The 21999-nt window shown below is 37.5% G+C and overlaps 1 protein-coding gene across 1 annotated transcript in view; it reads left to right on the top strand.

Annotated features, from left to right (window-relative positions):
- Positions 1–21763, top strand: part of EFNB2 (ephrin B2) — a 44953-nt gene extending 23190 nt beyond the window's left edge. Inside the window, exons 3-5 of the mRNA XM_017816624.1 lie at positions 15643–15735; positions 16494–16607; positions 17926–21763. Coding sequence (XP_017672113.1) covers positions 15643–15735; positions 16494–16607; positions 17926–18308 — 590 coding nt within the window. The 3' untranslated portion in view covers positions 18309–21763. The remainder of the gene's footprint in view (positions 1–15642; positions 15736–16493; positions 16608–17925) is intronic.
- Positions 21764–21999: the final 236 nt, after the last annotated feature.

Raw genomic sequence — 21999 nt, 5'->3', positions numbered from 1 at the left:
AGGCCTCTGTCCAACAAAATAAACTTTGTGTGAGTTTTAGTCTGATGAGGAATTTGTGGCTGAGTGCAAGTCTGGAGGTAGCCACAGTGTTTATTGATTCAAATTACTTATGATGTGTAAAGTTAATGATGTAAATCAGGAGTTAGCATTAGCTGAGACCTCAGCAGTACAACAACAATTTACATTAGTTTAGGTTTTGTCATTGTAATACTGTGTATGCCCTGCAGATCTCGTTTAGCCCCATGGGTACTTTTGAAGTCTCAAGCAAATATCACCAGGTATTATGAGATGGAACAAATTCTGTGTTTTGGCTTTTCTACAGTTACAAGGAAGTTAGATACTGGTGTGTCTTATTTCGCAGAATCATAGAATAGTTTGAGTTGGAAAGGGACCTTTAAAGGTCATCTAGTCCAAGCCCCATTCAATGTGCTGGGATCTCTTTAACTAGGTCAGGTTGCTCAAAACTCTGTTACCAGGGATGGCGCATCTAGCATCACTCTGGGCAAACTGTTACAGTGTTTCACCACTCTCACTGTAAAAAATTTCTTCAATATATCTAGTCTAAATCTACTCTCTTTTAGTTTAAAACCATTAACCCTTCTCCTGTCACAACAGGTCCTGCTAAAAAGTTTGTCCCCAAACACATTTCTGCCATCTCCTTGAAAACTGAAGGATTAATAACTATTTCATGTGATGTCTGCCGGTGTAAATATTTCTTAGTTTTTTAGTTAAAAATATGGGTAATTTTAAAAGTACTCTGAGCAAGTATTTTTAAAATGGAAATCGAAATGGAAATGCATTCAGTATAAATTAATGCTCACTTCCCAGTTATATCCATTATGGTGCACACTGTGTATAAAACAGGTTGTATGTCACAAAAACTAAGAAAGAATTCACTGTATTAAATATTAATTGTAGAAATTACTAAATAACAGTAGCGGGAGATACAAACCACCATTTTTTGGTTTTAAAGATCACTTAATATAGGCGCTTTCTCTTTTAGTCGGGGCATATATAAAAACTTGATCCCACTTAAACAGTATTTAACTTTGACAAACTTCCCACTGAAATCCATTGAGATCCAGGGTAAAAGCGACAAGATTAGCTGTTAATAGATAGTTATCTGTAACTCCATTGAAAATGTGTAGCATAAAAATGACCGTGCTCAAATATTTGGCTTAAATGCAGAAATATGCCCAGAATTTAGTGCTGCTTTTAAAATCATCCACAGAAGACCAGCTGTAGTGGAACAAATGGCACTGTTACAATTATTACCTGAGAATTATGGGCACAAATGGAGCTTTCTGATACCCTGTCATTTCTGTCATATCTATATCATGGATTTACCCAGAGAATTATTAAGTACATCTCATTTTCATTGGTTTTGTATAATTATTTCATTATAGGAATAAGACATAATAGGCATTGCATTTCTTGTAAGATTACAGTATAACTTGGTTGAAAGAACTTAGTCAGCCTTCAGCCTCAAAAATCACACTGGCCTAACAGTAATACTGGAGTGCCTTAGGGTATTACTTTTCTTGCTCATTGTGGCATAAACAAATGGCTAATTATCACTCTACTGCTAACATACTGACCAAGCTGCAGCGAGGGTACCTATACATTTTAATAGGCTAGACAAAAAAACACCTCAGCCCTGAAAACCCAGCCATCCTGAAGCTAAAACTCTTACTTTTCTGTCATTCAAGGAGAAAACAATAAACTCAGTGATGTTGGTCTCAGAAACACTGAAAGGAGTAGAAAACAAGGCAAGTGCTCAGCTAGGACACCATTTTACAGAGATACTGAAGCTAGATAGGGTTTTAGCAGTTTGTGTTCAAAAGGTCATGGCACAACCTTGTCAATGCAAGTTCTGGTAGTCAGAATATTTGCTGTCATTTCTTATAATATAATACATTTTAGTCACCTACACAAATCAGGCTATAAATCATTTGCATAAATCCCTCTTCACAGACCTGCAGTTCTTTCTTCTTCTGTCCTTCCTTCCTTCCTTCTTTCCTTCCTTCTTTCTTTCCTTCCTGTTTGATAGCTTTGAGTTTTGTCTTGCTTGTTTTGTTGGTTTTTTTGGAGGGGATTGGAGTGCTATGAAATTAAAGCAATGATGCCTTTTATGTGCCAGCTTTTGATTTTGAAGTATTTTAGGATCTTGCATTCCTTCAACTAAGGGGCATCAAACAAACCTGACACAAGCTTACTGAGCTCAGCATCTTTGCAGCGCTTACTGTGGCTGCCCCTGCAGCCTAATCTCACGCTATTTATGCTGGCAGGCTGTTGTCAGCCCTTTAAATGTTTTGTGCATCGTCACGGACCTTTATCATCTCACCATTATTTGAAAACACAGTTTGTTTTTCTAAGGTAATAGTATGTGGTTTGTGGAGCTGTATTAAACAGTAAAATCTCTGTTCAGATTAAGGGGTTAGTCATTTTGGGATGAGGAATTACAACACAGGATGAAGCAGCTTCCTGAGCCCTGTGTGTACCTTCAGGGACATGTAATTTCACAGGAATTCTTCAAGCCATAATTTTTATATCATATAGATGTATTCATGATAAGTATACCAGAAGGAGATCTTTTCTATTCAGTGCTTCCCAAAGCCTAAGCATAAAAAAAAGATGCAAATCTTCTCATTTCACAATAATTCGCAACATTTTAAAAAGTAAAAATATAAATGAGTTTCTGATACCTGTTTTCACATTTAGTGGTACTTTCATAATAAAAAAAATAATCCATTTCCTGGCAGGATATTCCTCGATATGAGTATCAGTATCCAAAGAGTTAATTCTGTGAACAGCAGTAATTGGAAAGATGATACTGAATGGTATTGTGAAAGTGAATAAATGATGTAACGGTGTGTCCTTGCCTTTCTCTTCTTTACCATCATCAATTTTTTGTTCCTGAGAAATGAATAGATTCGTTTTCCTACAGTTACCTGATTTCAACAGAACTGGAGAAGGTCAAATGTACTTGAGATCTCAGAAATATTAACGTTTGATTATCCTAAAATATGTGACCATTTAGCTAACATATCATAAGTTTCTAAGGAAATCCTTAATCAGATGCATGAAGGGAGATGCATCATGCCCAACAACATAAATATCTGTGTGAAGGGCAAACTTAAGCAGAAGAGTGTGAAGATTTGCAACTCTGATGTTTGCATTAAAAAGTCTTTTTGTGTCTTTGCATGGTTAGGGAATGAAGTATAATTTTCTGCTGTTGTGAATCACTCAGAACGAGCAATGAGTATCTTCTGAGTACTGAGAGATTGATCAGCAAATACTTGAGTCATGGTGTCACTACTTCAGTACCTCTCTTGGATGCAGTGTTTCTTGTTTGGAAGGGAGATGCGTTAGCATAGTACAAACACATACAATATGCCAAAGATGTTTACTTTTGGTGAACGGGAATTGTCCTGAACCCTTCACTTAAAGGCAGAGGGCATCGAGTGTCCTGCAATACCCTGGGTTTGTGCTGAGGGAGTCCCTGGGGAAGCCTGTGGGAAGCTATGCCAGAGGGAAGGGAGCAGTGCCTTCTGCCTTCAAGCCACTGTCAAGCTCCTTCCGTAAGCCAAGCAAGCGCAAAACTCACTCCCTTCATCTCTTCTTTAGCATAAGTAAAGTGAAGTTTGTAGGCTGACATCATCAACATTAAAAAATAAGTCACCTGCAATAAAATCTTCACCTGTTCCAAATTTGTAATAGAATGGCTTGGAACTTGGGAAGGGGCTACAAAGTAGTTCTCTGAAAGATTCCTCTATAAGGCTTGCTCTGCCCGGACCTCATTAGCCAGAGTTGCTGAGTTGATGATGCTCTTCGACTTTGACATCGACAAAATGGAATATGCAGCTTCCCTTAAATGTTTTTTTATCAACTTTTTTCAAGTAACCCACTTACATAATTGGCTTCTCACTTAAATTAAAAAACATACACACACACACATACACACACACATATATATAAATTTGATCCCTTTTTGATTCCTGACTGATTTAAAGGATTATACTGGCTAGTAGCACTACATTTTGGATAACTGCTTTAATAGTGCTGTGGCTTTTAAAATCAAAACAGTTATTCTGAAACTTTAGCATTAGCTGTGTTTGAAAAAATCACAGGTCTTTTTCTGTTTTCACTTTGTCATTCTTCTACAATTAAAGGACAATAACGGTCTGAGGAAGAACATATTAAAGGACAATATGGATTGTGCCTTGAAGTATGGCCCAGCTGGGACGAATAAATCTCTTTGCACGGCCAAATAGATTCACATTAAAATATTATTTTAGTATGCTGACCAGTTTAAGTGCTGACTAATCTGTCTGACTGGGCATTCTAAAAACGTTTTGAGACAGATTTCAACCTGCAGCCCGCTGCAACCTGCAGGTCACCTAGCGAGAGCTGCCTTAAAGGAAACAGTAAACAGGTTTTCCTTTGTTCGATGTTAATTCCAAACTAGCCTAAATGGGAACAAAAACTCTTATCAGAATTTCAGTTCATTTTCATTTGCAACAAAGACATTTTCCCTGCTGTTTGTTAAAGACTCTGGGGTCCAGAAATCTACTGTTATTATTTTTTTTTGTGATGCTGGTGTGATAATAGTCACTCTGATTCCATTTGTACACAGATCATATTTTTTTCTTTCCTTTTTCCTCCTCCTTTGTCAGAAAATTAGATAAATAATTTCTGCTTAGTGTAAAATGATATCCAGAGGTCAGTCTTTGACTCTACTGAAGAGTCTTTTAAGGGAAGTGTTAGCAATACCATTTAGCTCTTGTTGAATGAAATATAAATACAGCTTATACAAATAATATTATTGGAGAGAAAAATCACTGTCTGTGCAGCTTCAGATTTCTAAGAGTCTAAGACCTACAGGATTAATGGAGTCATGGTCCTTTGGGGTTTTGTCCCAGACCACACAGGTCTTGTAAGAGAATAAGGCTATTTTATATTGATGGACTTTGTTCGTATTCGGTGCCATTACCTAAGCAATACCAATCGTTTATCTCCTTTAAAGTAGACAGAGATAGTTCAGCAGGAAATCTGTTATTATGTGTCTGTTCCTAAGGGAAGGAAATGAAAGATAGGAATGCTCAGTTTGTTAATTGATGGCATCTTGTGAAAAAAATTAGTTATCTTCCCCCACACCCCCACAGGTATTCCAAATAGATATGGAATCAGATGAAAATGAAGAATAATTATTCAGACTGGAAGAAAAAATTATTCAGGAAATACTCAGGACTTGAACAGGTTTTAAAGTTTCATAGGAAGCTGTTTAATATTTTTAGTCACTATTTTTATTTCTTGCTTTTATAGTTCCTCAGAAACAATTTATAAATATTGGAAATACAGTACGGTCACAAAGAAAGATACTCTCACTTAGAAGTCTTTATATATATAGCACTTATAGTGCTTTGCAAAAAAAAGCTTGAACCCTGTTCTTCTCGAAGTTGTATATGTTCTCACATAAACATCCTTAACAAGACTACATGCAGAAGAAGACTGGGTTGAGTGTGTATTTTATGCTTTATGTTCAGGCTATGAGTAACTGTTTGAATCAGGGGTGTGTGTACTGGGGAGACATGCCATGATATGAGGAAAGTGTCTGTCTAAACAGAAACTTGGAAGAGCACTACCATACTGAAACACATTTAACTTTCATTTTGTACTTAACTTTGGTGATGAGCATTTAGCTTATCAAGTAGGGTGATAAGTCTTGTCTTTATGCAGTTGCTTGTATTAAATGTTACGTTACAGTATTTTAAGTCCTAACATAAAAAGTGAGGAACTGCATAACATTTATAAAGGCTGTAATGAAACTGATTTTAAAGATTTCAAATTGTTTGCCTTATTAAAGTCTTTACATAGCTGGAATGGAGGGAAATGTACTTTTATCTGAGAACTGCATTAGCTAAAACACAGGGTTGGAATGGTTGAAAACCAGGGTTAAACGTCAGTATGGATTTTCTTTCCTGACTTTAGTCAGTCCTGGAAACCTTGGATGAAGACCATTTCAGTATTTATTTCTGATAAACCACACTATAAAACTAAGCTTTAATGGGCAGTCTTCCAGTTTCTTTTTTTCAGTCTCAAGGAAATCATGCAAATATTTCTGTGAGTAAAAGCAGGATTAGGCTAAAGGTAGTCTTAGGTGTTCTTGGAGAAGAGTCCATATTAAGCTCTTAAGACTGTTATTAAAAAGCATGTTCGGATCTTTGTTGGCATGATTTATCTGTTTTCTGTTCAGTAAATGAAGACAGAAAAAATCACTAAACTGCAGCAGCAGACTAGTCCTTATGTGCTTACTGAGCTGCTTAGAGAGAAACAGAGTTCTGAATCCAAATCCTGCTAGGAAAACTGAAAATTATTTGTTTTTCATGTATTATATGTTAGCATATAATAATGTTAGAGCACAACAGCGCCGTTGATTACAGTATCCCACAATGGTTTGCTTTGGATGGCACCTGTGGAGATCATCTAGTCCCTGCACAAACCTTTGCAAGCCCAACTACAGCCAATTGCCTAGAACCATGTCCAGCTGAGTTTTGAGTATCTCCAAGGATAGAGCCCCTCCTCCTATACGGATGCTCCAGTTCCTTCATTGTCTCCATGAGCATTTACCAGACACTTGGTCCCGTAAGCCCATGTCTGTCCTGTACGGGGGAGCTTGTGACTGCACCCACCATTCCAGGTGTGCCCTCACCAGTGCAGAGTAGAGGGGAAGGATCATCTCCCGGAACCTGGTGGCAGTACTCTGACAGATTGAGCCCAGGAGGCTGTTGGCCACCTTTGCCACGAGGGCACATTGCTGGCTCATGCTCAACTTGGTGTCCACCAGGACCCTCTGGGCGTTTTTTGCAGAGGTGCTTTCCACATGTTTGGCCCCAGCCTGCGCTGAAACTTGATTCCACCTGCCATCCAGAGGCTACCACAGCAGATGTGGTAGCAGAATCAAGAAATTAATTAAATAATTCGTGTTGCAAAAGAAAGAAAGAACAAAAAGAATGTTATAGTGTTAGAACACTAGTGAATTATTAAAAACAGTATAAATGTAAGTATTAAAAGTATCAGTTTGCCTATCTAGTTGCAACTTTTCAAAATTCCAAACACTGGAGGATTAACATCCATCCCACCAGAGTTTCCTAAAGTGAACCACAATGAACATGTCTATTTGATAATTTCTAAAGAAGCTAAACACCTAAAGACTTAATTTCTTAATGGCAAGTGTTTTAACTGCAGGTCCTGTAGTACCTTGGAAATTCATATTGCTTTGTTTGCAATGTTCCCTCATTAAAGTTTGCTCTGTGGGTATTTTAAAGCTCTAAACACAAACATAAGCATACTGCAATCAAAACAGTGTTTAACTTCTGATCATCTTTGCCAAGTGCACAGTCATCCAATAGTATCATAATTGATCTTGGTACTAAGGTGCCAAACTCTGTGTTACTGAAGGATAGTTAGATGATGTAAATAGCTTTTTGTGTTTTGCAATAAAGCACAGTTTTGTTGTCCTCCATGTAAAAGCAGGAGATGAAGGTATTCTTTTATTGAAGCAAACATGTGGAAAATTGCTCTAGATTGTTATAGTACAGAGCATCTCCCCTGAAAGGAATGAGGTTCATCTACAGGGCAAAGTCTGACTGTGACACTTTATTGGGGTTACTCCTGGACTCTGTGTGGTCAAAGCAAATAACATCAAGTCCATCTAAACTGTTATAACCTTATAACCATGAGACTGGCACATTTTCTCATCTATAGTGTTATGTTCTAAACTGTCACTAGGCATTAACTCAGTCACTGGTGAAGTCCTACCACCTAGAGATGAACTCTGCCTCAAAATGATGTTTTCCACTTCAGTGCTACTCGTATAGCAATTACTGGGTCATTAATATCATTGCATGCAATTAGTGACAGTAGAATGAGCAAGAGGTTTGTTATTTATTTAATATGAACTTTCACTATAACCCTTTCTTATCCATGTGCCACAGACAAAAACCAGAAAGATTTTCAAGACAGGTGAACATCCTTGTAGAGTGATATTGAATTTGTATGATACAGAAAGTGGGTCCTCATTTACTGTTAAAGCTTCTACTTTTGTTTCCATCAAGCCGTCTTGTCATTAGCAACAATCAGTGTAACTTGAATGCTAACTAATTCTGTTAGTTCTGTTCAGCTGAACTGTTAAACAAAGCTTGCTGTGGTAGTGGGGAGATATTCCTCCCCATCCGTGAGAGGCTTTTGTCAGTAGCGTGCAGGGAGAAAGGATAAACTTACGTAAAATACCTGTTTGTGGTTGGTGAAGTTAACTAGCTAGTAATCTGTTTTAGATGCATACTTGCTGATATACACTAAATACATCGTAATTAGTGGGCTTACATCTGCCACAGTTACTTCAGCACTCACAAATATATAATTTGTTTATGTAAACTAAAAGCAAGCATGTGTGCAGTGGATCATTATCTGACAACATTTCTTAGAGTATGGGAAATATGTAACTGAAATACTTTCAGAAATGCTTAACTGTAATGAAAGTCTCAAATTGTCATTCATAGTGATACAGGATAGAGAGGTTTTTCTGTTTTTTTTAATATAATCTCTAAATCATTCCAAGATAATTTTATAAAGGGACACTTGACAGCAGTGAAGCAAGTAGGATTTTGTTGTGGGTAGGTGGAAGCTGTGACCTTCAGTTATGGATAATAATTGAGCAAATAGTTTACTGTTTAGTATACTTCAGCTGCGGTATTCCTTAACCCAGCAAGAAAGTGGTAGTGTTTTTAAAATTATACACAGCAGTAATCAGTTGGAACTCACAGCTTTTTTTATGTTTTCCAACCCCATCTTGCTCACTGTAGCTTTTTCCCATATACCTTTGTTGACATAAAGAGGGGGGTTTTTTTACCCCTTTTGTATTTTTCTTATACATGCCTCCCTGGAATTAATAAAATCCTTCTGAATGTACAAAACTTTACAATTCTCTATTTTGTGCTGTCACATGACATGAGATGTGAGAAGGAGAGACTACGGGTTTCCAGAGATGTGCCTAGAATTTTACAGTTGGTATATACCAAAGTATATCACAGTATAGAGCTGATTGGCCTGTCTTGATTGTGTCCCCCACATTGCACCCTTAAAAAAAACCATTGAAACAGTAGTAGAATCTGTCTTTCTCTTAACATGAATACAAGTGGAAATTTTTATGGGGAATTATATAAATACCCCTATATCATGAGTCCCAGCTCATGATATAGTAAGTACCATAAGTCATTTTATTCACAGTTGGACAAGATACATTTTAGAGCAGTGGTTAGAAAAGTGAATCACTAAGTTTCACTGTAGAGCCTTTGCTTCTTCCAGGTTTTATTTTACTTCATTTTGTTCCGGTTTTAGCTTGACTGGGGAGGGCATTGCTGCTTATTTGCTGTGCAGAATATAATTTGTGGGCCTGTTTAGATATAAATCTTGAGACACGCAATATAGGACTTAATTTAAAAAACAAGCATGAGAAGTGAAAAAGAATGAAGAATTCTTGTCCTTTCCTTCACATTGAATTTTTGCCTCGTGTGGATAGAGAGAAAAAATCCGGTTTCAAGTGTTTTTATAAACATTGCATAAGCTTTAGTTTAAGGAAAAAATCTATCTTAATTTAAAGCATTGTGTGGATTAAATTGAGAGATTGAGAGTTTCTGAATGACTTTTAGATAGAGGAAACTCCTCAAAATTCTGCTGCCACCTTGACTTTGAAGTAGGGCAAATAAAAACAGACATTAGAAAAAAAGCAAAATTATTGGTAAACTGTTTTTATATTTTTCATTACAGTCTTGGTGTCCTAAATTGTACTAATTGAGCAAATTCAGCAGGTTTTTATCTTTTTTTTTTTAATTAAGGATAATTTCTTTGTCTCTATAAGATCATTAGAAAAGCTGTGATTTTATTATCTGTTTATAAAAACACAGTCAACACATTGACAGTATTCCCTGCAACTATTCATAATGTATTTAAGCTTTAGCACTTGCAGTCCAGGTTTGGGACCACTGATATTTAAATTTTGGAAGACGATGTAATCCCTTTTAAAAAGCAGAGTTTTCAGTGTCAGTCTTATTTTTTGTCTCTACAAGCAAAGATAAACCATTAGTTGCTAGTATTTGAAATTATTATATTTCTCCTCTTTCTAAACATTCTGCAGCTCATCCAACATAATATGTGCCAAGATATCTATTCTTTGGTGAGTGGCCTGAACAATTTTTTGTTGTTGTTGTTGTTCCAGATCTCCATGCAGATCTGGCATTGCTACTAAGAGGGGGTGGAATTTAATTTCATTTAATTGAAACACTCTTCCTATTAACTCAGCTACCTTGTTCTTCGTCCATGACTGGTTTAGAAAGAACCTCCATGTTGTGATCGGTGATTTGTGGTTTCACAGTGTGTGATTTCTGGTGTTCTTAAACCTGTCCCATAAATTATCTAAATTTATGGGAAAGAAGAATTATTTATTTGGTGCTTTACTTAGAGAGTCATTAAAAGGACCCAAAAGCAGATGAAAGCAATCAGAGCACAAACACATGATGCCTGACCAAAATAGTTTTCTATGACTTCATAAAATAAAAAACCTGAAAGATTTTACATGCATTTAGTAGTCCTGAGAGTGCATGTGAGATCAAGTGCAGCTTTGCTTTAAGAATAACTTCTTACTAATGTTGGATCTAAAGCTTGTGTGGATTTTTGCTGCTGTTTAGGCTTTTCCATTTCGTCTATAAGCACAGCAGGGGGAAAGTGGCAATGGGTGGTGTTATTTGATTTTATTTTGTTCTGATTTTGAGAAACCTATTTTCTGATGCAGAATTTGAACAGTATTTAATGAAAAAAATGTTGAAAATCACTGCTATTGGATAGTACTGATCCACCCCAAAGAAACCTGTAGTTCTCAATTTGCTATTAACAGATCCACATCATCAGCAATTAATTTTTGATGACCTCATCAATAATGTATCTTTGATATATTGCCAAATGACTTTTATTGTCCAGCACACTAAGGAGGAACAAAATCAGTTTTGTCCTTGCCCATCAGTTGACATCACTCATTCATTCCCATAGTCTGTGGTTTAAGGTCCATTTAGTTTTCACAGGAAAATTGAGTACGACAGTCATCATTTCTCTCGTCAGCTATGCAGTACATTTTATATTCAAGCTCTAGAAATACATGTATTTTAAAGTTGTGTCGGTTCAAAGGATATTGCATTTGATTTGCAAACAGGTAGTATTTTTCATCATCCTAAACCATGAAACTACAGGTAATAATTGTAGCAGAATTAAGAGGCTGAGATTTTTGTCTGCTGGTGTTTTCTTTTAAGTAATTGTGATAGCATTTTTTCATTTTGTAATATATGTTTTTAGGAGTGAAGGAAGTTGAATTTTTGTGACTGTGCCTTCATTTTTAATCTCTTTGTGAATGAAAAGCTATATACAGACATAAATCCAGCAGCTTAGTTCTCCATCTGATTAGAGCAATGTTACCAACCTGATAGGTTGAAAACAGCCATGATCCATACAGTGGCTCAGCCTCCTGGGGGGCAGAGTAATAACAATCAAATGAAGACATATTAAAATGTAATATTACTTCCTCTCCATGGGGACTGTATAAGAATCATAGCCAGAAACTGTTCTTGTCAGCTGACTGCTTCGTTCACGGATTCCCTGCCTCTGCATTTATGACTAATGCATTTCATACAATAAACAGCACTGTGGAGTTTTAAAAGCAAATAAATGTAAAACATTTACATGAGTTCCAGGCTTTTTTGTTTGTTTGTTTCTTTGTTGGTTTTGTTGGGGGTTTTGTTTGGTTTTATATAATGCATATATTTCAAAGAAGGGCAGGCAGATCTGAATGAAGTTTTTTGATCTGAATAATTTCATTTCTCCCTTGTGTACGGGAGAGAATATGTTAAGGCGGTGTTTTACAAAACTGAAAATGTAGACTAGCTTCTCCAAAGTTAAGTATGTATCAGCAGACTCTTAACCATAATTTCATAACAGATGAGTGTTTTCTGAATGTTGAAAACCTAAACTTGCATTCTTCATAAAATGGCAGCTGCTGTTGTATTCAAGGAATGCAGACACACAGCGTCTGAAAAACTACTACTAAAAATACCTATAAGTTATTACAATTTTGTTAGTCTTAAAATTTTTAGTGCAATTATATATGCTTATTTGCTGGTGCGGATTAACTGTTGACTGAATAATTTAATGTGCCTTTGACTGTAATTATTAGTTTTGCAATTGATATCAGTGGAAAGGGACAGGTCTCAGAAAACCAGAGGTATCTAACCATCAAGAGATTTAAAAATATTTTGCTACCTGTTTAGCAACATTTTACTTACTTTTAGGTTCCTATGTATTGCTGTATTAATACAAAGTGAAGTGTGGAATTCTGAGAACATTTAAGACTAATGAGAAGCTTCATATTAATCATTAGTTATCTTTATTAATGTTAATATTTAAGTAGTATCTAGTCTTATCAGAGGGTCATGTGTAAGAAATTGACTCTAAAATATGTCCATATTTAGACATATATATAAAAAAACCCCAGACCATATATAAAAATAAACTGAATGGAAGGTTTAAAATTTGATTATATAAACACACTGGAGAGTATAATTTCCATTTTAGACAGAAGAAGCTTGTGTTATGTTTCTGTGTTTATACCCAAAACTCCTATCACGGCCACTTTATTTTTTTTTTTTTTTTAATATCCTTTCAGTGTGAGCAGAGCTACAGGTAAAGGGTCACTTTCCTGCAGAGGTGTGAATGCAGTGGCAGAGCTAACATGATAGTGGTATAGTTTTCATTTGGAGATCAATATAGAAAGGCCGCAGCAAGTGTTTGAGGAATATTTTGTATTTGCTCCCTTGTTTGACTTCTGCACGCTACACTGTCAAGGGGCGTTAGCAGTATGAAACTGTGTTTTCTCTGCTGTCCCAGATTACTTCTTTTTTCTCTGTGCAGCTTTTCAAAGCTTGAAATGATGTGTTTAAAGCTACCCACTTTCTTCCTGGTACACTAGGGATATGCAAGTTTATATTTCGATAGTCTTAATGAATTTCGAAAAATAATTTCCTCCAGTGGCCTTGGGTAATTGTCAGTTTAATTACAGGGAGAAGCTGAGATGGAAACTTTGCTTTGTCACTGAAATACTCCTCTTTGAAAATTCCCCATTCCTCAGGATGTAGCAGTCCGTACTCTGAGCTGTAACGTAGGCTTTCCTAAAATCCCTTGAAGAACTGTGGAAAAAGTGAATACTTCTACAAATTCATTCATCTGACATCAAAGCTATGAAAGCATTCTTTTAGCAAGCAAGCGAGGCAGATTGCGCTGGCGTAGGCACACAACCAGACTCATTGTACATCTGAGTCTTCCCGTTTGGAGACTGTATTTGAAGTAATTTTGCATTCTTTTTGCCATCTTACTTTCTTATTCTGTACTGAGGTCAGACTGCATCGTCTGCATCTTATTGAGGTCTCCTGCTCTGTGGGTTAAATGGATAGGCCTTTAAAGAATAAAAAGGCATTGATGTTCAGAAGAAGCAGCACTTTATTCAATGAAAATCAAGTAAAAGGTATTTAAGGAGATGTGAATCCCCATTGCCTCGATTAAAAAAAAAATCAAATAACAAAAAACCACAAGACAAAGTCAGTGTTTATTACTCGTAGGTTCAGTTGATGCTCAGCTTTGGTATTTCTATTTACTGCTTTTTTTCTCCTTGTCCTTGTGCTGGTACATTGGAAAATAGATCATAAAAAACACTTTCAGCAAAGACACATTTGATTTATGTCCAGGATGGGTTCTTGGTATTGATTTTTTTCCCCTCTGGGAAAAAAAAAAAAAAACCAAAACAAAAGAAAACAAAACTATATGTCTCCATTATTTTCTGAGCCTGGCAATGCAGTGGCAAATTTCAGATCAGCTTTTATCTTAAATAACTCAATGTGCTCTTTTGTATTTTAAAAAGTGTTTTTGCCATACATCTGTTGTCATGTTTTTACAGGGGGGAGGGAACAAGAGGAGGAACTGGGAGGGACCACATATGAGGAGAAGGGAATTTTAGGAAAAGAAAGCACAATTTGGGAAGTTTGTATGGTGGCTGTAATTCGAGTTGGTGACAAAAGAGTCAGAAGTGGAACAAAAACAAGAAGTAGATGAAAGGCTAGGAAGCAGGGTTCAGCGGTATGGGGTTTATATCTTTATGGCTGGAGAGAGGATTAGAGCAAGAAAAATACTGCCATGGGGCTAGGAAGACATTGTGGAAGAAAAAGGAAATATACATAGACTGCATTTGAAAGAAAATCCCCAAGGAAGGTGAAAGAGAAGGAATGAGAATTAAAAGCAAAGACCTGAACAGTGTAAAGCCCATGAGCTGAAAGGAGAGGGGCAGAAGCAGGCATGTGCTGCTTAAGCATTTCACCACAGCCATGACAAGCAGTGAGCTCCCTTAAAACCCATTTTTCGTTTGTTTTCTCCAATTGGTGGCCCAGTGCTGATGCCCATGCATGCACCTCTCATATATCTGTTTTGGGCCTTGGATAAGAAGGCTCCAAGAAATAATGGTGAAATTTCAAAACAATCCGGGCAGGAAAAGCTCTGGTGCATTCCCTGCATAGCAAAGCCAGAGCCCACCGTGTGCAATTGTGCCCTCTTTGCCCCCGTGCCCAGGGCACCCCCGCACATGCCGACGGTGGCCAGTGCCCAGCACAGTGCAGAGTCGCCACCCTGCCGACTGCTGAGGAGCTGCCAAATCATTTTCCAGCAGCTGTTTTGCAACCAGCAGCTGGCTTGGGCAGCAGCGGTGCACCCATAGACCATGATTCAGTGTTTTGGGTTCTCCAAGGGAGTGGTGCTTCGTGCTCAAATCACATGGCAGTGTCGGCTTGTGCCAGGGTTGCGTGGTTCCAGCCAGCACCTAGATAAGCAAGAATGATATAAACATAGGGGAAAGCACCCTATTGTTCATATGAGCTAAAAGGTTTCCGTGAGACTGGAGCATATTCCCCTCTGGCACCTATCCCGGCAGAGGCTCCTCAATGCTGAGAAAAATGAGATTGTGCTTTAAAATATTAAACGGTTTTCCAATCAGTTCAGAATCTTAGCTTTCACCTGGGTCTTTTGTATGCATTCACTTCATCCAGCAGGAGATTTGTAATAGAGGAAGCAGGTGTAATATAGTGATTATAAAGATATTGTTGGGGTTGGGGGAGGAAAGAGTGATTTTTCAGTGCTTTCCTTCTCTGAGCCTGCCAGAGCTTCCTTTTCAGCTGACTCCATCACCTATTAGCAAGGCACTGTGTTTTTGTCCAAGTCAGTCAATCAATTGTGCATAGGAAAAAAAGGTTGCTGGGTAAATTTGAAACAGTGATAACACATTCCTCCATTTGTATATATTGTACAGCTTACCAATGTATTCATTCCTTTGGCTTTCAACATTTCACAACTTTCCATAGGTCAACCCAAGCAACAAGAACAGATCCTGGTAGATTGAAAGATCCCTGCTTTCAGACACTCATGTTCACATCACTTTGCCTGTTGATTTCCTGGTTTTTATTTATTTTTATTTTTATTTATTTTTCTTTTATTTTTAATCAGCAACATCAAATGGGTCTTTGGAGGGCCTGGATAACCAGGAGGGAGGGGTGTGCCAGACAAAAACCATGAAGATCCTCATGAAAGTTGGACAAGGTAAAGACCATCTGCTGTTTCATGAAATGACTTTGATTGGTCTCAATGTCCTTTTTAGCTTTCAGGCTTCTTTTAGCAGTGTAGAGCAGAGAGCCAGTCAAGTCTAGTGTGGTCATTCCTCCCTTATAGTCTGAAAGCAAAGTCTGTTTTCTCTTCCTCAGCTACTGACAGATTTCTACAGAAGGATGGTTAGTGTAATAAGATCTCTTCATTGCAGAGATCCCTAGAAGGAAAGGTCACCTGGGAGTAGTGTGTTTCAGTCATTTTTATTTGTATTTTAAAAACAAAAGCCACAACTCTGCTGCTCAAAATTATTTAAAATACATGAAAAGAGGGAAGCTAATATTTCTATAGTTTGCTTGTTATGAATTCTGATTACAGAGAGGTTTTTGTTCATTGTCTCTTTTCACATATAGACAACCTATTGTGCAGGAAGAAAGAATTATTCTTCTAAGCAGAAGTTGGTTTAGTAGTCAGTCAACTTCCTCAGTTAAACTGAAATGTCATCTGCAAAGCTTTTCTTACCAGTCACAGGAGTCCTTATAGTTTCTGCAGATGGCCTCACAATTTAAACATCTGAAATAACTTAATATAACCATTTTGTTTTAAAAGGAAAATTATGTTGTTATATCTTCCTGTCCTTTGCATAAAGATTCTTCTGCTAAACCATTTGTGTCTCACGAGGTACTTAGAGCTGGCATGTAAGGCTCCATACTATCAAGTGCCAAAGCTGCATGAGTCGTCTTTCTCTCCCCCAGATCCCAACTCGGCAGGGCTGCCCCGGCACACGGATCCCACCAAGCGCCCTGAGCAGGAAGCTGGCACCAATGGGAAGAGTTCCACCACCAGCCCTTTTGTGAAGGACCACTCAGGTAGGTGTGGTGGGACTCCAGGATGTCTCCTCCTTGTACCCAAATGCATTTTACTTTACCATTAAAGTGCCAGAAAAGCAAACATTTTCATAGTGAGATGAAGCATAAGCCAGTTCTGATGCTCCAGCTGATAGTGTCTTGGAGCTGCAAGTTTTGGCAACAGCCGCTCTGTCCCCTCTTTCACTCTCCTGTAGAAGTTCATTATATCTAGTGACAATATCACTCATTTACAGGAAAGTTTTTGGATAGGACGTTTGCTAAGCAGCTTTACAGGGGCCAGTGCTGCCTTACATCTAGTACTGTGGCAGATGAACGAGTCTCTATCTTTCTCTTCCCGTGTAATACATTATCAAGTGGTTCTCGACAGCCATTTATGAAGTTTATTTCAAGGCATCTATAATTAATATCCTGATCTTTTAGCTGACCATATAAAGTCTACACATGGCTGGTCTTTTACTAAATGCAAAGATTTATTTTTTTCTAATAATTATCTAAACAAAATAAACACATGATTCCAAACAAATACCTTCAGAATGCATTGCATTTGTTAGGTGAACAAGAAAAAACCTAACTCTTAGGACTGAAGGTGTCCAGAAGAAAATTCAGTGAATTGGGAATGCTACAAAAGCAAAACTTGCTGATAGATGGTTCTGGGTTTCCTGAAAAAGGCTGCAAGTTTTCCTTGCTAGCTCTGTCATTAGTTGCTGGGCTAATGAATCTTTGATGGAGTGGTCACTAAGTAGGCTTCGCTGATTCCTACAGAGGCTCTGGTAGGAAGATTTAACAATTATGTGAATGTAGCATCTGTATCAGTCTTCCATTGTGAGTGAGCATCAAGAGAGGGAAATTGGTTCAAACTTTCAAGAGAGAAAGTGTCAAGTAAGCACTTGTTTAATTTTTGTGACAAATAATATGGTGGTGTGATGGCACCAAATTGTCATTTCCTTGTGTTATATTCAATTCCAGTCCTATCCCACCCCTCTCTTGTGCCCGGGGCTGGCTAGCATCTGTTAAAAGATGCAGTGTGCATCAAAGGCTGCCTTGTCAGTGCCAGTCCTCACCGCTGATGGATGATGATGTATGGAACAGAGTGGTTTGGGAGCAGCACAAAAGTGAGACCAACAGACACAAAGTCTTGTTTAATATTGATTGCTGACTTTGGCTGTTTGCATTTAGCTATCTAACAGGGTAATTGGTTTGTCAAACTTTAGCTGTCAGTTGATTCTTCTAGTGTTGCTTACTCTACACATTTTTAAGCAACGTAAACGGGTTGCAGGATGGCAATAACTTTTGTCTGTTGTATTTCCATTCTTTCCAGGATCTAGCACAGATGGCAGTAAGGCTGGGCATTCCAGTATACTGGGTTCAGAGGTGGCCTTATTTGCAGGGATTGCATCAGGGTGCATCATTTTCATCGTCATCATCATCACTTTGGTGGTTCTTTTGTTGAAGTACCGGAGAAGACACAGGAAGCATTCCCCGCAACACACGACAACTCTATCACTTAGTACATTAGCCACCCCAAAACGCAGTGGCAACAACAATGGTTCTGAGCCCAGTGACATTATCATTCCTCTAAGGACTGCAGACAGTGTCTTTTGCCCCCACTATGAAAAGGTCAGCGGCGACTATGGACATCCAGTGTACATAGTTCAAGAGATGCCTCCTCAGAGTCCAGCAAACATTTATTACAAGGTCTGAAAACACACAACCATCTCTGTGGTACAGTTGAGTCGTAGAGGAAACTCACTGGTCAAATGCTTTCTGTTGGGGTTTGTGATGATGCCTGGTGCGCTAGCATTGACTTAAGCACAGGGAGGAGAAAGCAACAGCTCTTTCTCCAGGAACCAACGCGAGCTGGACAGCTTACCTAGTCTGTAGAATTCCTATCTCAGTGAATAAGTATTCACTAAAAGCTGGAAGACTTTTGTGTAGAAGATGCCCATTCTGATTGCTGTACTCTTGTTACATTCATCATCCTCAAAGCCATGTGCTGCGGGCGTTCAGGCATGTACAAAAGCCAAGGGAAGATGGAGCAATCCGTGGATGTTAATAGCTCTAGGCATCCTGGGAAGGTGCTCTAGGATATATCAACCTTGAAATGCAATCTTCTGACTTTTGTGTGTCTCTCTCAGTGCATACTGGATTTGTCACACAGACCTTGGTGTCTAAGTAAGACTTGTTAAAGTTCTCTCGCTTTTAGTCCGTCACTGTTCCATTTGTTTCTGTTATCCAGGGCTCTGCCATCCTTCACATAAGATTTCCTTTCACTCCACCTCCTGAATCACTAATGGAACATTAATGTTTGGAGATCCGCACTCCATCCATCTGCTACAGCAGCCTCACTCGAATGGGTAATGCATTTATAAAAATTGTGTTTGATAGTAAGGAGCCTTCCAGCCAAATAGTTAGGCTGTCAACAAAGTCAAGAGCAGGACTGGGTGGTGGAGGGAAGGGCTGATTGCAGTTGCATATTGCTGCCTCAAAAATAGAAGCTGGGAAGTAAAAAACAATACATTTAGGTAGCACAGCACTTTGGTATGCTAAGTTTTAAGAGGCAGGTAGGAAACACAATAACATGCACAGTGGATTAAGGCTGCATTTGAAGGAATTCTTGGTTATCAAATACCAGTGTGCAGAAAAAAATAGAACCTTCGATACAGTAGAACAGAGGGGTATTGTTAGTAAGTGAACAAGCTTGGAGAAGACAAGACAATAGCAGGCCACTGAGGATTATATTAGGGCAGGGCTGATGTGGTACTGGCAATAAGATACACAGCTTTGAAGCTGTAGGGAAAACACAGTCTGCTTTGGGTGACTTTTAAGCAGACTCAGCTGCTATACTATCAGATTATAGTAAACACAGGGAAAGCATTTAAGAAAATAGCAGAGAGCCAAGTCTGACCAAGAAGATTATAAGCCAACGGGTCAAATGAGCTAATTCTATCTAACTGGTGAATTTGTGAAAAGAAAAAAAAAAAGAGAACAACAAACCACAAAACCTTTCTCATCTCTAAAAGTAAGGCAGAATTTCTTTCTGACTGACCCTTTTGGCACTTTGGCTTATTGTTGTGCTGTCCCTGCACAGTGAGTGTAGGTACTGTGACTGACACAGCCGTTCATTGGTGCTCTGTTGCAAAGTGAAAGCACATATGGCAAACCTCTTTCAGTCCATAAGAATAAAATAAATTATGACACTGAGATGGAGAAGGAAAATATGTCTTATTTATAATAGGTGTATAGAACACAAGGGATATAAAGTGAGATTTTTTCTTTCGTTCATTTTTTCTTACTTTTTATTTTGGTTTGGTTTTTTACTAATATATATTTTGAGATTGCACAGAATCTACACCAGAAGATGTGAAATTCATTTGCGGCAATTACATAGTCTTAACTTCTTATCATTTTACATATATAAATGTGTGTGTATATAAGTATATACACACATATATATATTTATATATGCATACATATGCATATATATTTATGCATACGCACACATTTTTTTAAAAAATAAACTACTTCTGGGAAAAAAAAATCAGCCATCCAAAAATAACAATGGGAGCACATTTAAAAAAAAATAAAAATTCCAAAGCATCTTATAAGAGAAAACTAGGAAATGTAAGGCCCAAAATATCAAGAAGTCAATGTTACTGCATCACATATTTAACAGTGACAAGGTGTGCCGGCATTTATTTTCTGTGTTGTGATTTCCCTTGCCTTAAAGGCTGATGTGTTCTGTAGATTTTGTTGAGGTTCGTAGAGGGAGGTTTCAGGTTAAAGTTTTCTCTTTAGCATGGCTGTTCCCCTAAAGCTCCCACCCTGGGGAGGAAGTAAAAAAACTCTACTTTTATATGTGCTATGCAAATAGACATTTCTAACATAGTCATGTTACTATGGTAACACTTTGCTTTCTGATTTGGAAAGAAAATGTAGCAACAGCATTTTAGGGTTCTCAGACGTCCAGTGAGCCCCTGAAAAAAAAGAAAAAAAGAAAAGAAAAAAATCTGTTATAGAAATGATCACTCTCTTTGTTTTCTGAACCTGAGGATTATGTTGAGATGTTGGTCCAAAAGAGAGAAACAAAAACAAAAAAAATCTCAACCCATGGTTCTGTGGAAGGTTACCATGGTGACTAACTACAGTACATATGTAATTCTTTTCAACAACCTTTCCTTTCTGTGAATCCATCCATACAAGGTTCTCTTGTAAGTCATTAAGATTTTATTTTGGGGGAGGGGGAGGAAGGGAAAAGATGGGTTTACTGATACTGAATTTTATTAAATCATGTCTATGCTTTGTCAGTTGGCCACATTCTAGTTACATACTAAACTGTGAAAAAAATAATCAGATTAATTGCTCAAGAGCAACCTGCAACCAACTGAAAAAAAATGTACTGTGCGTCTGTTTTGTGTCTGGTGCAGAATTATGACAATCTACCAACTGTTCCTTTCTTTGACGTTGGTCCAGCTTTGAAAAATTACTGTAAATGCCTTGCTTGTATGATCATCCCTAGTCACCTGAATTGGAATTTGCACCATCATGTCTAACTGAAGATGCTGTAAATAGGTTCAGATTTACTGTATATGGATTTGGGGTGTTACAGTAGCCTTATTCACCTTTTTAAATAATTAAAAAAACCACATGAAAACAAGACAAAAAAGGCTTTTCTTAACCAGATTGTGTATATAGAGCAATGTTGGTTTTTTATAAAGTCTGAGCAAGATGTTTTGTATAAAATTTGAATTTTGCAATGTATTTAGCTACAGCTTGTTTAAAGGCAGTGTCATTCCCCTTTGCACTGTATTGAGGAAAAAATGATATAAAAGGTTGCCAAATTGCCGCATATTTGTGCTGAAATTGTGTACCATGAATATTTATTTAAGAATTTCTTTGTCCAGTTTGTAAGTAACACAGTATTATGCTTGAGTTATAAATATTCTTCTTTCCTTTTTTTTGTTTGTTTGTTTTGTTTGTTTTTGGTTTTATTTGTTTGTTTTGTTCTGTATTAAAACTAGCCGGTCATAAGTTTGAAATCTGCTTTAGTTCCACACTGCAATTAGTTCCCAGAAAATGGAAATTACGAAAATCACATTCCACGTCTGTTTCAAACTGAATTTGTTCTTAAAAAATAAAATATTTTTTTCCTATGGAAACCTTGCCTTCTAAGTATTTTCTTCTTTTGTTTTGCAGTTTTTTTCTTTTTTAAAAGATTAAAATAAATAAGAAAGCCACCAAGATTGCCTACATGCCTGCCTCCCTCCCATTTCTCCCTTTCTCCTCTCCCCCATCTCTCCAACCTGATTGCTAGTTGTTTATAGGAAAGAAAGCTTCTTATAATACACTGACTTGTGTTAACCTACTTCTTTCCCAGACACTCTCTTACTTATAT

Source organism: Lepidothrix coronata, unplaced genomic scaffold, assembly GCF_001604755.1.
Source record: "Lepidothrix coronata isolate B3197 unplaced genomic scaffold, Lepidothrix_coronata-1.0 Scaffold57, whole genome shotgun sequence".
Classification (NCBI taxonomy): domain Eukaryota; kingdom Metazoa; phylum Chordata; class Aves; order Passeriformes; family Pipridae; genus Lepidothrix; species Lepidothrix coronata.
This window is presented reverse-complemented; position numbering and strand designations above follow the sequence as displayed.